At 40.6% G+C, this 19,428-nt stretch overlaps 1 protein-coding gene across 1 annotated transcript in view; it reads right to left on the bottom strand.

Moving 5' to 3' along the window:
* The window catches only part of LOC149318197 (cullin-3), an 87,212-nt gene extending 68,722 nt beyond the window's left edge, over positions 1-18,490 (bottom strand). The window contains exon 1 of the mRNA XM_089509220.1: positions 18,048-18,490. Coding sequence (XP_089365346.1) covers positions 18,048-18,113 — 66 coding nt within the window. The 5' untranslated portion in view covers positions 18,114-18,490. The remainder of the gene's footprint in view (positions 1-18,047) is intronic.
* Positions 18,491-19,428: the final 938 nt, after the last annotated feature.

The raw sequence follows: 19,428 nt of genomic DNA, 5'->3' as shown, positions 1-19,428 counted from the left end.
AATATCACTTCTTCCACGTTATAAGCAAAATTCATTCTCAAAATCTTACACACTTAAAAATATATATCCTGTGATACCTTATTGTGAATCACTTACTTTTAAACAGGCTAAGAAGGTGACTATAACTCTATTTGGTATTCTGGTAATCAAGGTTACAACAGTACACAAAAAACAAAGGCAGCCATATTAAGGTGTAAAATCTTAACTAGGCCAACCAAAAGAACGCATGAAAATTTTATACTAATGTGGATTTTTGATTATTTTCTTTTCTGCTACCTATGTTTTTGTATACAATTGGTTCTCCTCTTCCACATATTTGCCATCTGCAAATTGGAGCATCCATGGATGGCCCTACTCCATTCTCCCCAAAGGCACTGAGTGCATGTGACTGCACCAACACAGTTGTGCATGCCACCACTGGAAACAGTAGAACTTGAGGTATCTATGAGTGTTATACTTCAATGACAGACTAAAAAGAAGCATATCTTATTATTCCTAAGATTCCTAAGACAGCTTTCAGTGTCCAAAGTTAAATATATCAGGTGGCATGCAAATAAATAAATAAACAAATAAAAATTAAAAAAACCCTTCCCTTTCCATGCTCTGTATATAAAATAAAAGCAAAATTAATAAAATAGTCTTTGTACCTGAGCTCATGAAGAATTACTACCAGACAGATCATACTGGGCCAAATGGATAAAAAGCCCATAAGTAGCATTTATGCACAATGAGGGATAAACAACAGAATGAGTCAATATTCTCATAGTCACTTCACATTGTACCTGATGACAATATATTTTAATCAATATTCTTTTGTACATTTGTTCAGACATCATGTTTTGAGGATGGGTGTAGGTGAGAACACACTTTTTGTCAACATAATATGCTGAAGAACATCAACTATTACTTAAAATCAAACATGAAACCGACAAAGAGAAGAACAAAAGAAATGAAATGTGTCACTGAACTATGCTCTAATGTTCACAATTTTCTGAGAAATCACACATTACTAGCAGTCCTGACACCTCATTTGCACTACTGTCAGTGCTGACCAGTCATAGGAGTTGACAGTTTGACTGGTTAGCTAGCCAAAGCAAAAGATAAAAAAAAAAAATAAGGGGGTAGGCCTTCTCAGTAACTTGTTGGCCACAAACAATGCTGTCTAGCTGGTCTCTACTATGAGAAGGGCTGGCAGGGCAGTTGCTATAGTCTGGATACCCATGACACCTCAGCAACAAAACAACCATACCCCTACTCATTTCTTCTAACCCTGGAAATGTGTGTGTGGCAATTTGTAAGGCAACTACTAAGTGCATTCAAGCCATGGATGCTTGAATCTGTGGATAAAAAATCGGTGGATAAGGAAGGCTGACTGTACTATATCATTTGACAGCAATGGTTCAAGTGAAAGCATTGCTTCCCAGTTACTTTATGTATAGACACACCATGTTTAACAGCAAATACTCCAGTTGTGCAACCTACATTGAACATAAGAAACAGATTTTGTATTCTATTCCAAAGGGGCAGTAGCAATAATTTGTTGTAATAACATTTAACAGTAAATTCTAAAGAAGAAAAAAATACATCTATCACTGCCCAAGCTTCTGTGGAATAAAACTCAGTATTAGACAGATGTGGGATCTAAACCATGAAAGCTTGTATCACCACAGTCTGTCTTTAAACTGACATATGACTATGTTCTTTTAACTGTTCTAATATTTTTCTACTGTATGGTAGTAGAACAAAATCCTAAGTGGTTGGACTACTTCTCAGGATTTTGGACAAGAGCAAATAATTACATTTACTTTGAAATATAATTCAAATACTTTTATTTGCTTATTGTGCCTGTATGTGTATTTGCCTTCAAGTTGCTTGCCAACAGGGATGTAGCTGGGGGGGGGGGGATCTTGGGGTCCGGACCCCCCCCTTCCATTAGAAAAATGAATGGTGTGTGCTGCTGCGCCACTGCACCCAAGCCCCATTATAATGGTGGCACTTAGTCTGGACCCCCCCCCCCCCTTCCTAAAATCCTGGCTATGTCTCTGTTGCCAACTTATGGCAACTCCATGAATCTCATAGGGTTTTCTTAGGCAAAGAATCCTCAGAAGTGGGTATTAGGGTATATGCCGGTGATACTGTTGAAGCCTTGGTTAACACTTGGAACAACAACCTCACCAGGGCTATAGACACTATCACTCCCAAGCGTCCTTTCCAGCCTGCTCCTAACCGCAACCCTTGGAACCCCTCCTGAAGATCTCAGGAGAATGAAGCGGGTTGGACGACGACTTGAGCGTGACTGGCAAAGATCTCAACTCATACCTGACAGGACACGCCATAGGATTTATCTTAAATCCTATGGTGTGGTGATAGATGCAGCTGTCTTTCTATTCTGCATCTATTGCGTCTGTGAAGTCTTGTCTGGCAGAGCTATTCAGGGTGGTTAGGGGTTTAACTCAACTACCCCCCACCCTGAATCTGTTGCTAGAATCTACAACAGCCTGCTGTGACGCTTTTAATAATCACTTCGCAGACAAAATCTCTCAGATAAGAGCCGATTTGGATGCCGGCTTTGAAACTGAGTCATTAGGAGAGGTATCCAGCGTCTCAGCCTATACTGTTACTCTGGATCAATTTGAGTTTGTTAGTACCGAGGATGTAGACAAGCTTCTTGGTTGTGTGAAAAAGATGACTTGCTCTCTCGACCCTTGCCCAACTTGGTTGGCCATCCAGGGGGGTGATGCCATTAGGTTACTATTAATGAACATAATCAATGCATCCTTTAGGGAAGGCTATCTTCCATCTTGCCTTAAGCAGGCAGTGGTTAAACCACTTCTAAAGAAGCCTACCCTTGACCCCCTGAACAGAAATAATTATAGGCCTGTTTCATTGTTACCATTTTTGGGAAAGGTAACTGAAAGAGCAGTCGCCATTTAACTCCAAGCAATCTTGGATGAAACTGATTATCTAGATCCATTTCAAACCAGTTTTAGGGCAAGCTACGGAGTTGAGACAGCCTTGTTCACCTTAGTCGATGATCTCCGTCTGGGCACCAACAGGGGATATATGACCCTGCTGGTGCTCTTGGACCTCTGAGCAGCCTTCGATAACATCGACCATGGTATCCTTCTGGAACGCCTGAGAGAGTTGGGAATTGGAGGCTCTGCTTTGCAGTGGTTCCTGTCCTACCTCTCGGGTAGATTCCAGATGGTGTCGCTTGGGGACAGTTATTCAACCAAGAGGGAGCTCAGGTCAGGCATCCCTCAAGGTGCAACTCTGCCCCAATGCTGTTCCACATTTACATGAAGCCGCTGGGTGAGATCATCCAGAGACATGGGGCGGGGTGTTATCAGTACGCTGATGACACCCAAATATATTTCTCTATGTCTCAGACTGATGCAGTGACTAAGGAAGGCATCTCTCCTTTGAATGCCTGTCTTGAATTGGTAATGGACTGGATGAAGGAAAACAAACTCAAGTTGAATCGAGGTAAGACGGAGGTACTAGTAATTAGGACTCCCAATCCTGGAATGGAGTTATGTCAAACAGTTCTGGATGGGGTCACACTTCATCTGAAGGACTCTGTCCGCAGTTTGGGGGTGCTCCTAGACACGTCTCTACATCTGTCAGCTCCGGTGGATGCGACAGTCAGGAGCACTTGCTTTCAGCTTCGGCTGATACGCCAACTGCGCCCCTTCCTGGAGCGGGAAGACCTTGAAACAGTAGTACAGTACATGCACTGTTAACCTCTCGGCTCGACTTTTGTAATGCGCTCTACACGGGGCTACCTGTGTGTCAAGTTCGGAAACTTCAACTGGTACAGAATATGGCCACGCTGGTTACTGGCACATCTAGATTTGCCCACATTACACCAGTTTTAAAATCCCTTCACTGGCTGCCTGTTAGTTTCTGGGCAAGATACAAAGTGTTGGTTTTAACCTTTAAGGCCCTACATGGCTTGGGTCCTGGCTTCTTCCAGGAACGCCTTCTCCCATATCATCCTCCCCACACTCTTCGTTCTGCTGGGAAGAATCTGCTTCAACCAGAGGACTAGACTTTCGGCAGTGACCCAGCGTTCCTTTTCAGCAGTTGCTCCTAGACTCTGGAATGACCTGCCGGATGAGATCCGTCAGATTACCACCTTGGAAACCTTTAAGAAGGCTATTAAGACGGATCTCTTCTGGCAGGCCTTTTCAGACTAGGTCCACCCCTATTTTCCGGGGGCCCCTCCACTTCTCTCCCTCCTTTTCTCCATCCTTTTCTCCATCCTATCTGGTCCCTGCTATACATTTCTTTTTTTACAAATCTTCCACTGATTTTAACTGTGATTGTATACTATTGTTTTAATATCTTTCTGGTTTAATCTCTTTTTAGTATTACTATGTTTTTATACTGGGGGGGAAGGGATAGGGTTTTTTATAATTTTAACTGTATCTTGTTTTATTGTTGTAATCCGCTTGGATTCCAAGTGATTAAGCAGAATATAAATAATAATAATAATAACAACAACAACAACAACAACTATTATTATTATTATTACAAAAGCTAATGTGACATAACTGTTTAGAATTCAATCGCACTGCTTCTTAACCATTAATGCTTTGGTAATTAGTTTATTTCTGTTCAAGTTCTAATGAATTAATGCCCTACATAATAAGCCACAATGATTAATTAATAGGCTTGTCAATTGAGTGACCTTAATTTGGGTCTTATAAACCATAACAGATATTTCCAAATCTCAGTATCTGGGAAGACAAAACTTTTAACTAGTAACTAACATATACTTATACTAGTAATTATATCAAACACTACAGTAAATACTTTTCTCATCTCTTATTTTGCCAATAGCCCTAGACATGTAGTCATGTGTGTTAACATAAAATTTACTGCTACGACTGGCAAGGAACAAAATATAAAACCACTACATCACAACCTGCTATCTTGGAATGCAACACTTAACTTTCATATCTAATTCCTGAGCTTGTGCCCTCTACAGGAGTGGTTTTCAACCTGCCTAATGTCACGATCCTTTAGTACAGTTCCTCGTGTGTGGTGATCCCTCAGCCATAAAATTGCGATGTCTCAGTTCCTAAGACCATTGGAAATATATGTTTTCCGATGGTCTTAGGCAACCCCTGTGAAAGAGTCATTCGATCCCCAGGTTGAGAACCACTGCTCTACAGCGAGTATAACACAAAGTACACCATAGCTATCTAGTAGCTAGGCACTTAGCAGCAACAAGAAAATTACTGTCTGAAAATAATCTGCACAACTCTTGAGTTCATTATAACTTGCAACAGAGCCTTCCCCAACTTGATGCTCTCCAAATGTGTTGAACTGCAATTCCCAACTTACCCAGCCAGTACAGCCACAATGATTGGAGAAGTCTGATATAACAAAAAATATGGCTTCTTGTAGTTAACTGCAAAGATACATTAAAGATCAACCATGATGAAGAACCTGGCTGCACAGCTGTGTTTTCATGTTCAATCACGGGATGGATACATTCCTGATCATCAGCAGAGACCAATTACCTTCCCATCTACCACCTGAGCTAGTAACTGCCAAAAATAAAACTTCCTCATATATACCAGAACAAAACTCAATTCATCAAGTGTCAGTACTAAGTAGACAAAATGCCACTATTTGTGTAAAAGAGAAAAGGCTCAGTAATCCACCAAGGTTCTCAAAGGTGACTCATCAAGCAACAACAACAACAACAAAACTAAAACTCTTTAGAAAAAAATACTGAGGTGAGGAAGTAAATATTTCAAGATTCCACTGAGCATCAAGTATGCTCAGATTGGTATAAAATGCTGCAACACTGTTGGGAGGGGGATAAAAAACTGAGGAAGAAGAGGAATAGAATGGAAAAGTGAACATTCAACACTGCAACATTTCATTACAAAATCTTTACTATCAGTGTATTATCCAGTACAGGGACTCATTACCATAAGATATGACTTTCACTTTCAAACCAAAATTTAGCCATACATTATCCAACTAACATTATCTAAGTGAGAGTCTTTTCTTCAAGAACTGCCCTAAGGAGATTTGTTCAAAATTTTCAATGTATAATTCACAACATTCCTAACAGATTCCTGCCCACCATCATTCATATACACTCTTACCTCGGGATACGAATGCGCCGGGATACGAAATTTTCGGGTTACGAAAAAAAATAAAATAAAAAATATTTCCAGGTTACGAAGGTTATTCCGGGTTACGAATAACCTTTTGGTGCTTTTCGGCGCTATTTCGCACCAAATCGCGGCTTCTCTCCATTAGCGCCTATGGCTTTCTCGGCTTACGAAGACTTCCGGGTTACGAAAATGGCGGCGGAACGGATTAATTTCGTAACCCGAGGTAAGAGTGTATACTAAAAGCGAGCTCGTTATTTGAATGCCTACATAGCCAAAATGGCATTAAGAAAGCAAAAGGAGCAAGGGTTACTACAAAACTGAGGGTAACTCCAAGCTTGCAAATATACAAGAGAACGTACAGGAGGAAAAAAAATCTCAGGGGAACTCACCAAACAAGCAGTGAGTATAAAATACTAACTATGCAGGGTGCAGTAAATAGGGGGAAATGACTGGAGAATATCCTAAAAGGCAGCACAGCTAGAAACCTAAAGAGAAGCACTCCACCCTTCAACAAATGGAGATTCCATTTGTTCCCCTGAAAATCCTGGTGGAACAAAACAAGTTCCCAATTTAGAGAATGGAATAGAATCACAGAACTGTTACTTTTTCACAGATATTCACTAGTCACAGTTTGGAACTGTGACTGGCTTGAAGGCCAAACTGTGATTTTCAATGACTGTGATTCATTCTGTTACTGAGCTCCAAACTGTGATTTTCACAGAACTGCTACTTTTTCAGTGACTGTGATTCATTCTGCTACTGAGCTCCAAACCGATTTTCACAGAACTGCTACTTTTTCAGTGACTGGAAATAATCCAGTTTCAATCACTTTCAGTGCCATGGCTCCATCCCACGGATTCCTGGGATTTGTAGTTTGTTGTGGCACCAGAGCTTGTTGACAGGGAAGCCTAATGTCTCACTCACAAAACTACAGTTTCCAGAATTCCATAGCACTGAGCCATGGCATTTAAAGTGGTGCCAAACTGGATTATTTCTGCAGTGTGGATGCAGCCACACTTTCTGCTCTTGAGCTCCAAACTGTGATTTTCACAGAACTGCTACTTTTTCAGTGACTGTGATTCATTCTGCTACTGAGCTCCAAACTGTGAACTGCTACTTTTTCTGTGACTGTGATTCATTCTGTTACTGAGCTCCAACATAGTGTACAGATCACAGAAATCACAGAAAATCACAGAAATCACAGAAAATTACAGAAAATCACAGTTTTGAATCACAGGTATTTTAAAATCACAGTAACAGTTTTCACTGATATCTGTAAATCACAGTTATTCCATTCTCTGGTTCCCATAACTCCTTCATGTAAATTGCTGCACTGCTACTCTTCAGGCAGTCTTCTTAATCTAAAACTTTATGTGGTTTAAGTCAACTGTTTCTATTATTATACAGAGAGTCCAGTATGAAAAATTAACTTCCTTTCAGTCTTTCTTTTACTGCAAACTAATCACATTCTCCATGCCAAATCTTTTCAATAAGCAGGAAAAAAATTGCTCAACTTTTTAAAAATCTAAATCTAAATAAAAACTTTATTATCCTTGCTGATCTGTGCTTTTGGTCTGACAACATTCTCCTAAAATTATGAATCTCACAAATGAAATATTAGTAAAAAAAACCTCTTACGAAAACTGCAGATTAATGGTTGAAATATTAATTTTATCAGGCCATGCCATCCTGTGCACTCCTTATTTTGATAAATACTGGTGCAAATTACTACTATTACAGTGCATCCTTGGCTTACACGGGGGATCTGTTCTGGACCCCCCCCCCCTGCATAAGCTGAATAGTGCGTAAAATCAAGTCCCATTTGATTGAATGGGGCTCATGCTCACGACATTCGTTCACCATTCATTCTCCCGTCGCGCAGCTTCCGAGTAAGCTGGAAGCCACATATGGGGTACCCGCCTATAGTGCAGATGCACTTTACTATTACGTCTTCTTCTTCTTTATTGTTTTCCTTCAGTATCTTTTCAGGTACAACTCAAGTAGCATTCCTGAGTCTTCCTTTGCTCTTCAGTCACCCAATATTACACTAATGTTCTATGAACTCTCAAATACGATACTGAATGATTATGTTAATTCCTGATGTGATCACACTGAATGCTTAAAATCGACCAAGTATCTATTCTTATAGCTCCTTTTCTAATTCTTCCCCTCATCTTATCTGCATTCCTCTACACAGCAAAAACAAACTTACAAATGCAAAGATCAAATACTCTGACCTTATTAAACTGTCCCTGTTACTACTCTGGGGAATTCAACAGTGCTTTTAATTTCTTGCAACATACCTGCAAAGGCTTACCATTTTTCATTACATATTAGTTAAGTTTTAGTCTAGGAGTTACCATTTTTAACAGTGTCAAAATGGAAATAACTTCCATGCAACACCATTTCCATATTTCTGCCATAATGTGAAATGTGACAGAACTTTTCCAAAGGGGCAGTAGCAATAATTTGTTGCAATAACATTTAACAGTAAATTCTAAAGAAGAAAAAAATACATCTATCACTGCCCAAGCTTCTGTGGAATAAAACTCAGTATTAGACAGATGTGGGATCTAAACCATGAAAGCTGGTGTCTCACTTCAATCATGCTGGGAACAGTACACACATACATTTGCTATCCTAAAATGTACTTCTTTTCAAGGCAACAACTGTATTTTTATACTACTTCCAACACATTTATAAGGTTGTTTCTGCCTTTTATCATCATCATTACAAATTAATAGAATCATGACGTTTCAAGGTTTCTTTCTACCTTCTCCATTCTTTAACATTTTGCTTCTTTTAATCAAAAGTATCAGCTGAGAGCTCCTCTAGCACAGGGATGGACAAACTGCTAGCCACATGTGGCCTTTCGGACTCCTAAGTGTGGCCCCTGGGACCTCCATAGGTTCACCAAAGCCCCAGACACTGAAAATAAATAAATAAACAAATAAAAACGTACAACCAAATTTTGTGGGTGCTTTTGCCGAGAAATGTCCCAAGGCACCTAAAATACAGTGGTTTGGCTGCCCCAGTCCACAAAGCCACCCAAACCTTTCCCAAACATGCCTAAAAAGAAAACAAATGGCTGAAAAATAGCCAAAATGCCAGCCAGACGTGACACCACATTATTTTAGGCACACTGAAATATGCTGTTGCAGCCCACTATGTGGGCACAGGGAGGAAAAATGCCTCCTGTCCCCTGCACAGCAGCCCACACTTACTGTAACACAATTTACATGATTTATGTATTTACTCACACATGTAAGAAAACAAAATCTCTATGGTGGTTAAATTCAGAAAGAACAACTACTGTATGTATTCATGCCAATGTCAACCTCTTGTATAAATCAAAGATACATTTTGGAGCCAAAATTATGAATTTTGCAATGATCTATGGATAAGCCACAGGTAAAATTTGATGGATTATCTCTTCAAAGTGAGATAATGAAGTTACAATTTCAAGCAGTTACAATGGGGAGGAAAAATGACAGTTGTCTATAGAAACCAGAATGGATGCCTGAAGAATTTTCAAATGAGATAAGATTTAAAAGGGACAAGAAATGGAAAAAGGGGGAAATCATCAAAGATTGATTCAAATGAATAGCATGTGAAGGGGGAACAAAATCAGAAAAGCTAAAACGCAGAACAAACTCAGGCTTGCTAGAGAGGTTAAAAACGATAAAAAGATGGTGTTTTGGTTATGTCTGTAGCAAAAGGTAGAACAAGGAAGTGTTAGGACCACTGCATGGAGAAAATTGTGAAATGCTAACAGGGGGCAGAGAAAAGGCAGAATTACTGAACATATTATTATTATTATTATTATTATTATTATTATTATTAGCAGCAGCCTTAGTCTTTTCCAAAAAGGAAAACAGTACTCAACCTTGGGAAAATGGAACAGAGGATGCAGTTGGGGAACGCAACACAGAATAGGTAAAGAGGTAATACAAGAACACCTGGCTAATCTAAACAAATTCAAGTCTCCAGGGCCAAATGTGCTACATCCAAGGATATTAAAAGAACTGGCAGAAATAATCTCAGAGCCACTGTCAATAATATTTGAGAACTCCTTGGAAACAGAAGACACAGCAGACTGGAGGAAAAGAAATGTCATCCCCTATCTTCAAAACGGAGAAAAAGAGGACCCAAACAAGTACCACCTAGTTAGTCTGCCATTAATATCAAGAAAGACTCTAGAGCAGCTCATTAAATGGACAGTCTGCAAACACTTATAAAGCAATGCTGTGATCACTAAAATTCAACATGGGTTTATCAGAAACAAATCATGCTAGACTAATCTTAACTAATCTTAAAGTTACAAGCTTGGTATATGAAGAGAATGTTATGGATCTAGCATATCTTGATTGCAGTAAGGTCTTTAACATATTCATATTCTTACAAACAAACTAGTAACATATAGACTAGACAAAGTGTTAGAAGGATTTGTAACTGGTTGACCAACCAAACCCAAATGGTACTCACCAGTGCCTAGTCTTCATTCTGGAGAGAAGTGACTACTTGGGTACCAGAGGGTTCTGTCCTGGGCCCAGTGGTATTATTATCTTTTTCAATTACTTAGATGATGGACCAGAGGGCAAGCTTATCAAATTTACAAATAACATCAAATTGGGAGGGGTAGCTAATACCCCAGAGGAGAGGATCCATCTTAAGTGCCCTCTTAAATGCCCCCAAGGAAGTAATAAGACGTATCTCTTCCAGAAGACCATTCCACAATTTCAGAGCAGCTGCTGTAAAGTCTCTCTGAGATGTCAATATGAGCCTGGTTGATGGGTGTTCTAACACAAGCTAATTGGCAGCCAGCTAAGAGATTTTAAAACATGTGTTATGTCCTCAAACCTGGACAAACTGGTGACCAATCTGAGAAGAGAAGGTTAAGAGGAGACATGATAACCATGTTTAAATAATTGAAAGGATGTCATATTGAAGATGGAACAAGCATGTTTTATACTCCTCCAGAGACTAGGACATGGAGAAATAGAATCAAACAGAGGCTGGATGGCCATCTGTCGGGAGTGCTTTCATTTTCTATTCCTGTATGGTAGTCAGTTGGACTAGGTGGCCCTTGTGGTCTCTTCCAAAGTTACAATCCTACGATTCTAAAAATCACAATTCTATTTTTGTTAATCTTTGTGAAAGCTTTTAGATTTACGGAAAATGGAGTAATAGTGATACTGACAGGTAATTAGCTATGCTTTCACCAAGAGGATTTCTAAGGCCCAGTTTTCTACAATTCCACTTGCTGAAAAAAGTGACCAGTCCACATATCCTTGCAGGACTGACATGCCAGAGATTTCCTTCAGACCATGCAAGTACAAAGGAAGCAGGTTAATCTATTTTCCTTCTCCTTCCTAGGTGTTCCATGAGCTCTGAAAAGATAACACAACACATCGAAGTACCAACCTTCCTTCTGAGTTTGAGGAAATACCCTCCTCGGAAGCCTCCAATAGCATCGTGCAATCGCAAGGACAAACTTCAGTTCACATCCCAATTCCAGGCTCCAGAATAGGTCCGGGGCTTGGGCATGTAATGCTGTGCTTCCAGAAGGCCTCCACTTCACAGTCACAAGCTTGAACCTGGGAAGGGTAGCATAGAATGCTCCCCAACTGTACTTTTTGGGAGTATGCTGTAATGTCACCAATAAAGACTTGAGCCTCTGACCAAAAGTCAATAACAATAGGACACCCTTCCTAGATACAAACATGGTTTTGATGGGACATTTTTTTTTCTTTAGTCCTGTATCATTCAAAGTGGACACCAGGAGCCTACTGAAAAAAGGGATTGTAGAGGAGAGAAGAAAAGCCCACCTTTCTCCCTACAGTTTACTTCTTCATACTCCATCACTCCCCATTTTTTTCTCTACACTGCAGCCAATTAAAAAAGTAAGCAAGTTTGGGACAAAAGTTTTCAAAGTAAAAGAATGCATTGAAAAAACTATGCAAAATAAAGACTCCTGTCAAATACATATTCTTTTGGAATAAGAGGTACATTTCCTTGTTCCTGTCTTCCTATTGAACAAATAAAAATATGTGAATAGTATAGTATCATTTGAAATGAGAAATGTTGCAGAAATCTCCTGTGCTCCCACCATGAAAGGGGGCAGCTTCAGAGGAAAGGGAGAGTCATCGGCAAAGCCAAGACCTTTCTCCAATCCTTGCCATATGAAATCTTTCTTCATGCTTCCAAAGCAGCAAGAGAAATGAAGAGAAGGAAAAGGACTGGAGTGGCTATAGTGAAAAAGTTGCAGAGCAACGGCAAACACATCCTAGTGGAGTGATAGGCAGGACAAGACTGGCCTTCTAGGATTAGCTCCACCCACATGGGGTCACCAGAAGGTCTTTCTTTTTACTTCCTGCCTATCTGGAGTGAGTGGGAGGAGCATAACCCAAACTACAGGATGTGGGGGTCTTATCTACTGGGAAATGTATTTTGAGTGCCACATAACAGTTTGACACAGAATTTATTTTATTTTATTTTTTTGCTGTTAGTTAAATAGTTTGGGATCTTGAGAAACACTAAACTGACACAAAACAATACTTGTTTTTGTGTGGGTGTGGTAGTACAAAAGAGACTTTTGCCAGGAACTAAATGTCACCTCTATCAAACTCTGTTATATCTCTATCACTTATCATCATGGTACCTGGCATTCTGAAGAAGTTCATTAAGTCAAACAGTTTGCCACCACAAAAAGCTTACAATCTAAAAAAGAGTTGAATAAATGCAGTTCCCAGGCTACATCAGCAGTCCCCAAACGGTGCCCTTTAAGAGATTTTGGACTTCAGCTCCCAGAAGCCTCAGCCAAGTTGGCCAATAATCTGGGATTTGGGGAGCTGAAGTCCAAAATCCCTTAAAGAGCACAGTTTGCGGACTACTGGGCTATATGCAGCCCTTGAAGTCCTCCTCGATTTTTGCAGCCATTTTTTAACCAAAATATGCCCCAAACAACCACACACCAAAAAAATAAAAAATAAAATAAAACAAACAAAAAAATTGCAGAGAAAAAAAAACAGCAGAAAAGCAGAAGATGAGGAATGTGATAAATGCAAACAAATGCATATATTTGGGTAAGAAATAAATAACTTACATATACAGTCCTCCCTTGCTTTATGCACGGATCCATTCCTGACTCCCCTGCATAAAGCAAGTACCGCGCATGCTCAAGCCCGATGTAACTGAATGGGGCTCATGCATGTGGCGGCATGCGCACGCCCCATTAGTCACAATGGGACGCGCCGCCCCTTGCAGCTTTCAGCATATGCTGAAAATCATGTATGACACGGGCACACTGTATATGGCCATTCATACATTATCTCTCCAACAGAAATATGATGATCAGGAAGCTAGAGTTTGGCTAGCTCTTATGTCTGGGTTTTTTATTTGACAACTTTATATTAGAACAGAAATCATAAACTGTGGAGTGAAACAAAATGAATACACTGGAACAGAAAATTAAACTAAAGACAGCATGCTACCTTTCTGCTAAGTATTGAGGTCCTGCTCACTCCCATTCATACCAAGCAACCAATATATAAGACTTGGTGATTAATTTCTGTCTAAGACTGTAACTCTATGCAAACATGTTTAGTAAATATGAATTCGACTGGTCTTGTTGGAATCTCAACAAAATTGTGTTAGACTTTTATTTAGGCATTGTCCCAAATACACACTGGTTTTTACCTCTTCCAAATTGGGAATGCAAAGTCAGTCAAACTGGAAAATCCCAAAAGAGGCTGAAGAGGATTTGGTACTGAATTAATAGGCTGAAGACAACAAAAAATGTTACCTATTAGAAGCACCCCTGTGTAAATATGTTTACGCCAATATATGAGACTCTGTTATCACTGTTTATAAAATATTGAAATAAAACAGACAGCTCTGACTAAACAGTGATAGAATGCTGCACCGGGTGATGTCTATTCATAAGCAAAACATTTATAATATTTAGAATGCCAAGAACTGGAATAGCTAGCTAGTACAAAACACAGTAAGTTTTTGTGACTGCAATTTGCTGACAATGAACATCTTCTGTATTAGCCAGAAAAGGCATTCTTACCCTGCTCACGCAAAATGTCATATATTTAAGGTGGGTTTCCCTCCCAAAAGTGAGAGTGATTCAAACACAAGAATCGGTTCTTACTTTTGAAGAAATTTGAGGCTCTTAATCTACAGACAATAGATTTCATGTTCCAGGACAGCATTAACTCTACTGTGATCACAACGCCAGGAATGTTCCAAGTTAAATGGAAAGCCAGACTATACCTTGGCTTTTTCCAACGTTCTGGACTATTATTCAAAAGAAGCTGAAAATTCATCATGATGTAAACAAGTGCCCAAGGAACAAACATGTTTCTTAATGAGATATAATTATAGACACTCTGGTGTTTCCGCTTTTGCTCAAATCAAAATTTCACTGTAAAACTGTACATACATTACAATGTCCAACATGGCTGGAGTATTTTCCCCTCACGGTTTCCTGGCTTGGCCACTTCCCACATGGAAAGGCTACCTTAGAGAAAACTATTCCCATATGGAAAGGCTACCTTAGAGAAAACTATCACTGGCAAGAGCAAATGGAGAAAAGATTACAGTCCACAACAACAATGTATAGCATTGTGTAGCATAAGCTCCTCTTCTGTCTGTACCTGGCCAAATTAAAAGGCAAGCAAAGAGAAAGAGTTAAACCAGAGACTGGGTCAGCTGTGGACATCTGAACTACCCAAGACGTCAATCTTTGTGTGAGCAAAGTCGTATCTCTGAGAGCATCATAGCTATCTGAAAACTATCCCTGGATTTGCTATTTGGGCAAGGCAGCAGTCATTCATCTGGTCGGCTGCCTACGATAACAGAAAATTTGTCTCACATGTTAATGGTTCCCTCTAATAACTGACAGGCAATAACAGCATATGCTGGTCAATCAGCTAATATACTGGGTTAACTCTACTCACACACCTGTATGTGACAAATATGACTTTGTAACTCAATGCTGTGCATGACTGGGGCCTGCTAGAACAACTGAAAGTAATGGACATAGAAATTTAACTCTACATAGGATCAGTCTCCTAGTTTGGTAGATGTGAATCATGATAATGATGAACAGTCAAACTGGACAATTGAACATTACAATAGTGATCCAATCAAACATAAGCATCCCAAACATTTTCAAACATATCTAGAAACTAAATTAGATAAGAAAATCCATTCTAGGTTCTTTAAAATTTCACTATCATATTGAACCTGGTTCAGGAGACCCTTAGTTCAAGTTGCTCAAAGCTATGACCTAGTAATTATGAAGTCGAACAGGACATTTCTACCGTAACGCAAATACACCCCAATATAGTTACCGTATACTAGGTCCCATCTGTGCAACTGATTTCGCAACAAGTGCCACTGCCCTGAATTCATCCATTATGCAACCACTGATTTGCTCCCCACCCACTAAAGAAAAAGAATGAGAGAGGGCTCTGCGTGTATGTAGAATAATTGGCTGCATTAGGATCAACACTTAAAAAGCCTCTGAGAAAGATCAACAACTTGTGCAATGATTTTTAAATTAGCATAATACAAGAGTAAAAGGAAACTAAGTCTCACGTGCTGTGATGGTCCACAAACTTTTATTATCTTAAAAAGCCCAATGCATTTCAGCTTTGTCACCAATTGCCTTTCTTCAGGGGCTGTTACCAGAAATTTCTGGAGTTGCAGCCTGCACTCTCAAGACTCTCTAATACTCAAGGAGTATCTACTTTGTTGAGAGTGCAGACTGCAACTCCAGAAATTTCTGGTAATAGTCCCTGAAGAAGACCAATTGGTGGCAAGGCCAAAACATGTTGGGCTTTTTAAGGTAATAAAGTTTGTGGGCCATCATCACACAGCATGTGAGAATCTGTTTCCTTTTACTCTTCTACTGTGAATATGTGTTTTCCATTTTTTTGTCCTGTTCTAAACTCACGTAACGCCACAACAGAAGTCTGACTTTAGAAAGGACTTCTGAAGCCAGTAGATTAAGCTGTCAAACATTATTGTGGATTGCACAGTATTTTACAAGCCACTACTAAAACCTTCATCACCATGATCTAGGTTGAATATGTGTAATAGATATTCTTCTGAAGTGAAGAATAATAATAATATATTGTACATATAAATCAATGTACTTCAGTGTAGTTTATCATATTCATAGTTGAGCTTTTGAAAGTTGCAGATCAACAACACCAGGAATGCCAAATGCTTCCACTCCTGATTTTGAACATCTTTCTGTCAGCGCCAACATTCCTCTTGATTTTCTTCTGCTGGTCTTGCTGCTGAGTAAGTCTCACCAATCTTGGTGCTGCTCATGGTTCATTTTACCAAACACCTGCAGTTCCTTTCTGGAAGAAGTAGCCCAACTGTTGACTTCTTTAGCCTAGTGAACAGGTCTCACCTAGAAGCAATCTGCCTCCTCCTGATATTATGAACAGCTGTGCTGGAAAGAGCTTTTCCCACTTAGGTTAAAGGGATCAGGTACAAGGAAAGGTTGTGTTGTTCTTGTATGCTGGGGTTTTCCTTTGGAAGAATATAGTGGTCAGATGTGGCCTTCCAGTTAGGCATTCATGACATACTTCATGAAATGATTTTCTAAAGTACGTTATGAATGCATGCAGAAGTAAGACCCCAAGTCCTTAGGCGAGTAAGGATACAACAACAAAAAGAACAAAGTCATAACTTAGCATGTTGTATTAATTTCCACTTTACGTTGCGTATCTATCTTTCTCACTAAGCAAGCCTGTGAAAACTTCTAATTCAGTTATTTCTAAGTAATACAAAAGAGAACAACGTTGTTACAATTGCTAACAAGAATCAGTTTCGTGGAGAAAACAATAACGCTTTATGTGTGAAGCTGCGAAAATGTTTTTTACCCAGTGACATTTCAGAGGCTCATCTGCAAAAAAGCAGAATCAAAAATGCTTATCTTCACAGCAAACTTCGTTCCAGCCATTCAGTCCAATCCTCACATTTCAACGAAGTGTCTGACTCGGCTAGCCAAGTGTAGACTACTATAAAAGTCTGGAATGGAATGATGTTAAGAAATGTGTCGTTAATGATTTTAAGGGCAGCATCCCACTATTGTTTCAGCAGTCGACACTTAACATTGAAAGGCATGGAAGATAGTCCAAAGGCAACAACAAAGTGCTTTAAAGCAAAGAATAAAGATAATAAATAGGGTTTGTTTGGTTTTAAGCTGAGCTGAATTACTTAAGCTTAATTATACTTACTTGGAAACAAGCCTCATTGGTTTCAATTGGGCTCCTAAGTCAAGAACTTTACGTCTGGAAGTTTTAAAGGGAAGCTCAATTTCAAAGATGGGAGTGTGGGCTGATCCAATGCTGGCATGAGAGCTGATTTGGGTAAACAGGTATAGCCAGTTCCTGGGCAAAGGCAACCATTACTTGCCACTAGTTTCCTAAATCAGGCACAATAAAAAGTTTGCTCAGGCCCCAAAAAACCCTCAAGTAAAACCCGATTTGTCCCTTCGAACGAAAGCCTATAGAGGCCAGGGAGGGATATGGCATTCAGCGTGTCAAATTCATGCGTCTGTTTAAAATCCGGTTTGGCAGCGCTGTAACTGCTTTCTGCCTGAAGGCTATGGCATTCTGGGAGTTGGAGTTTGTTGTGGGGCCTGGAGCAAAGCTCCGCTCTGGGCCCACAACAAACGCCAAGTCCCAGAATGCCATAGCCTTCAGGCAGACAAGTTAAAGCGGTTCCAAACTGGGTTATTTCCCCAGTGTGGATGCAGCCTTGGGGGCTCCTGACACCTCCCCCGAAAGAGGCCTCTGACAGGCCGAGGCTTCCTGGCTGCCTTAGGCCTCAGGCCCGGCCTCTCCTAACTCTCCCAACTCCTCCCTCTAGTCTCACCGGGAAGGCTCGGATCCGCATCTTGGTGTCCTTCCGGCTGCCGGTCCCTTTGCTCAGGTTCGACATCTTGGGGGCGTCGTCGTCGTCAAAGGGAGCGCCCCCCCCCCTTTTTATTGAGGGCAGAAGGGAGAAGGGAGGAGAAGGGCCGGGGAAGGGATCAGCGCCCCGCTCCCTCGCGACCTTCAGGCCCAGTCAGCGGTGGCGAAGTTGGGCTCCTCAGCCCCGTCTTCGGCCCCCTTCTCTGGCTGCTGCTCTTCTTCCTTCTCCTCCTCCTCCTCCGCCGCCGCCGCCGCCGCCGCGATGGCGGCCAAACATCGCTCAGTGCGCAGGGCCGAGCAGCGCCCCCCTCCGCCGCCTCAGAGACACACAGAGAAAGAGAGACACAGACGGAGGAGGAAGAGGAGGAGGCGCGCAGCCGGCGGGGAGCAGGAGGAAGGAGGAGGGTTCCGGCCACTCCCGCGAGAACTCGGTACAACTCTCGCGAGAGCAGAGACGCAGCCGCCTCGCTGAGGAAAGGGAGGAGGGCCTTCTTTCTTTCCCCCTTTCTTCTGGGAGGAGGAGGAAGGACGCAGCTCGGGATTGGCTGCGCGCGCAGCGCTCGGCGTCACGTGGTTAAAAGGGTGGGAGGGGTTCTTTGCTCCTTGTCTGGAGTGACGTCACGCACGGATTAGTTGAGTTCTGCAGTGTGTTTTGGTTTGGACCGATGTTTGTTTCACACAAAACTACATTTCCCAGCATTCCACTGGGGCCAGGGGCAGTTAAAGCGGTTCCCCCGCTTTTGGGTTCAGAGTGGCCTCTTTCATAATAATAATAATAATAATAATAATAATTTATTATTTTTAGCCCGCCTCTCCCTGCGGCTCGAAGCGGGTTATAATAAAACATGATAAAAATACATCACTCCTTGTGGTTGAGAGTGAGTGCCTTCAGGCCACTAATGGCGGACCCTGGCAACATGGGGTTTCCTTGGCAAGGTTTCTTCAGAGGGTTTTTCAAACAAAAAGCCGTTGGCATCCTCTGAGGCTGAGAGAGTGTGACTCCGCCAAAGTCACCAGACATAAAAATAATCCTATAATAATACACTCACATACTGTAAATGTATAATGTACACAAATACACACACACACACACACACACAATAATAAAATAATGCACTCACATACTGTAAATGTATAATGTCACACACATATAAGTATAATACAGTTATATACTGTAAATTTTTAATGTATACAAATATATATACACACATTTAATAATATAATAATGAACTCATACTGTAAATGTATATATAAATGTAAAAATATATATATATATAATACATAATATAAATGTGCGTGTATATATACACACACACACACACATATATATATATATACCATGT

Source organism: Sceloporus occidentalis, unplaced genomic scaffold (assembly GCF_023333645.1).
Source record: "Sceloporus occidentalis isolate IW3139 unplaced genomic scaffold, rSceOcc1.0.p SCAF_2, whole genome shotgun sequence".
NCBI classification, from domain to species: domain Eukaryota; kingdom Metazoa; phylum Chordata; class Lepidosauria; order Squamata; family Phrynosomatidae; genus Sceloporus; species Sceloporus occidentalis.
The sequence above is the reverse complement of the archived record's forward strand: the minus strand, read 5'-3'. Positions and strand labels throughout refer to the sequence as shown.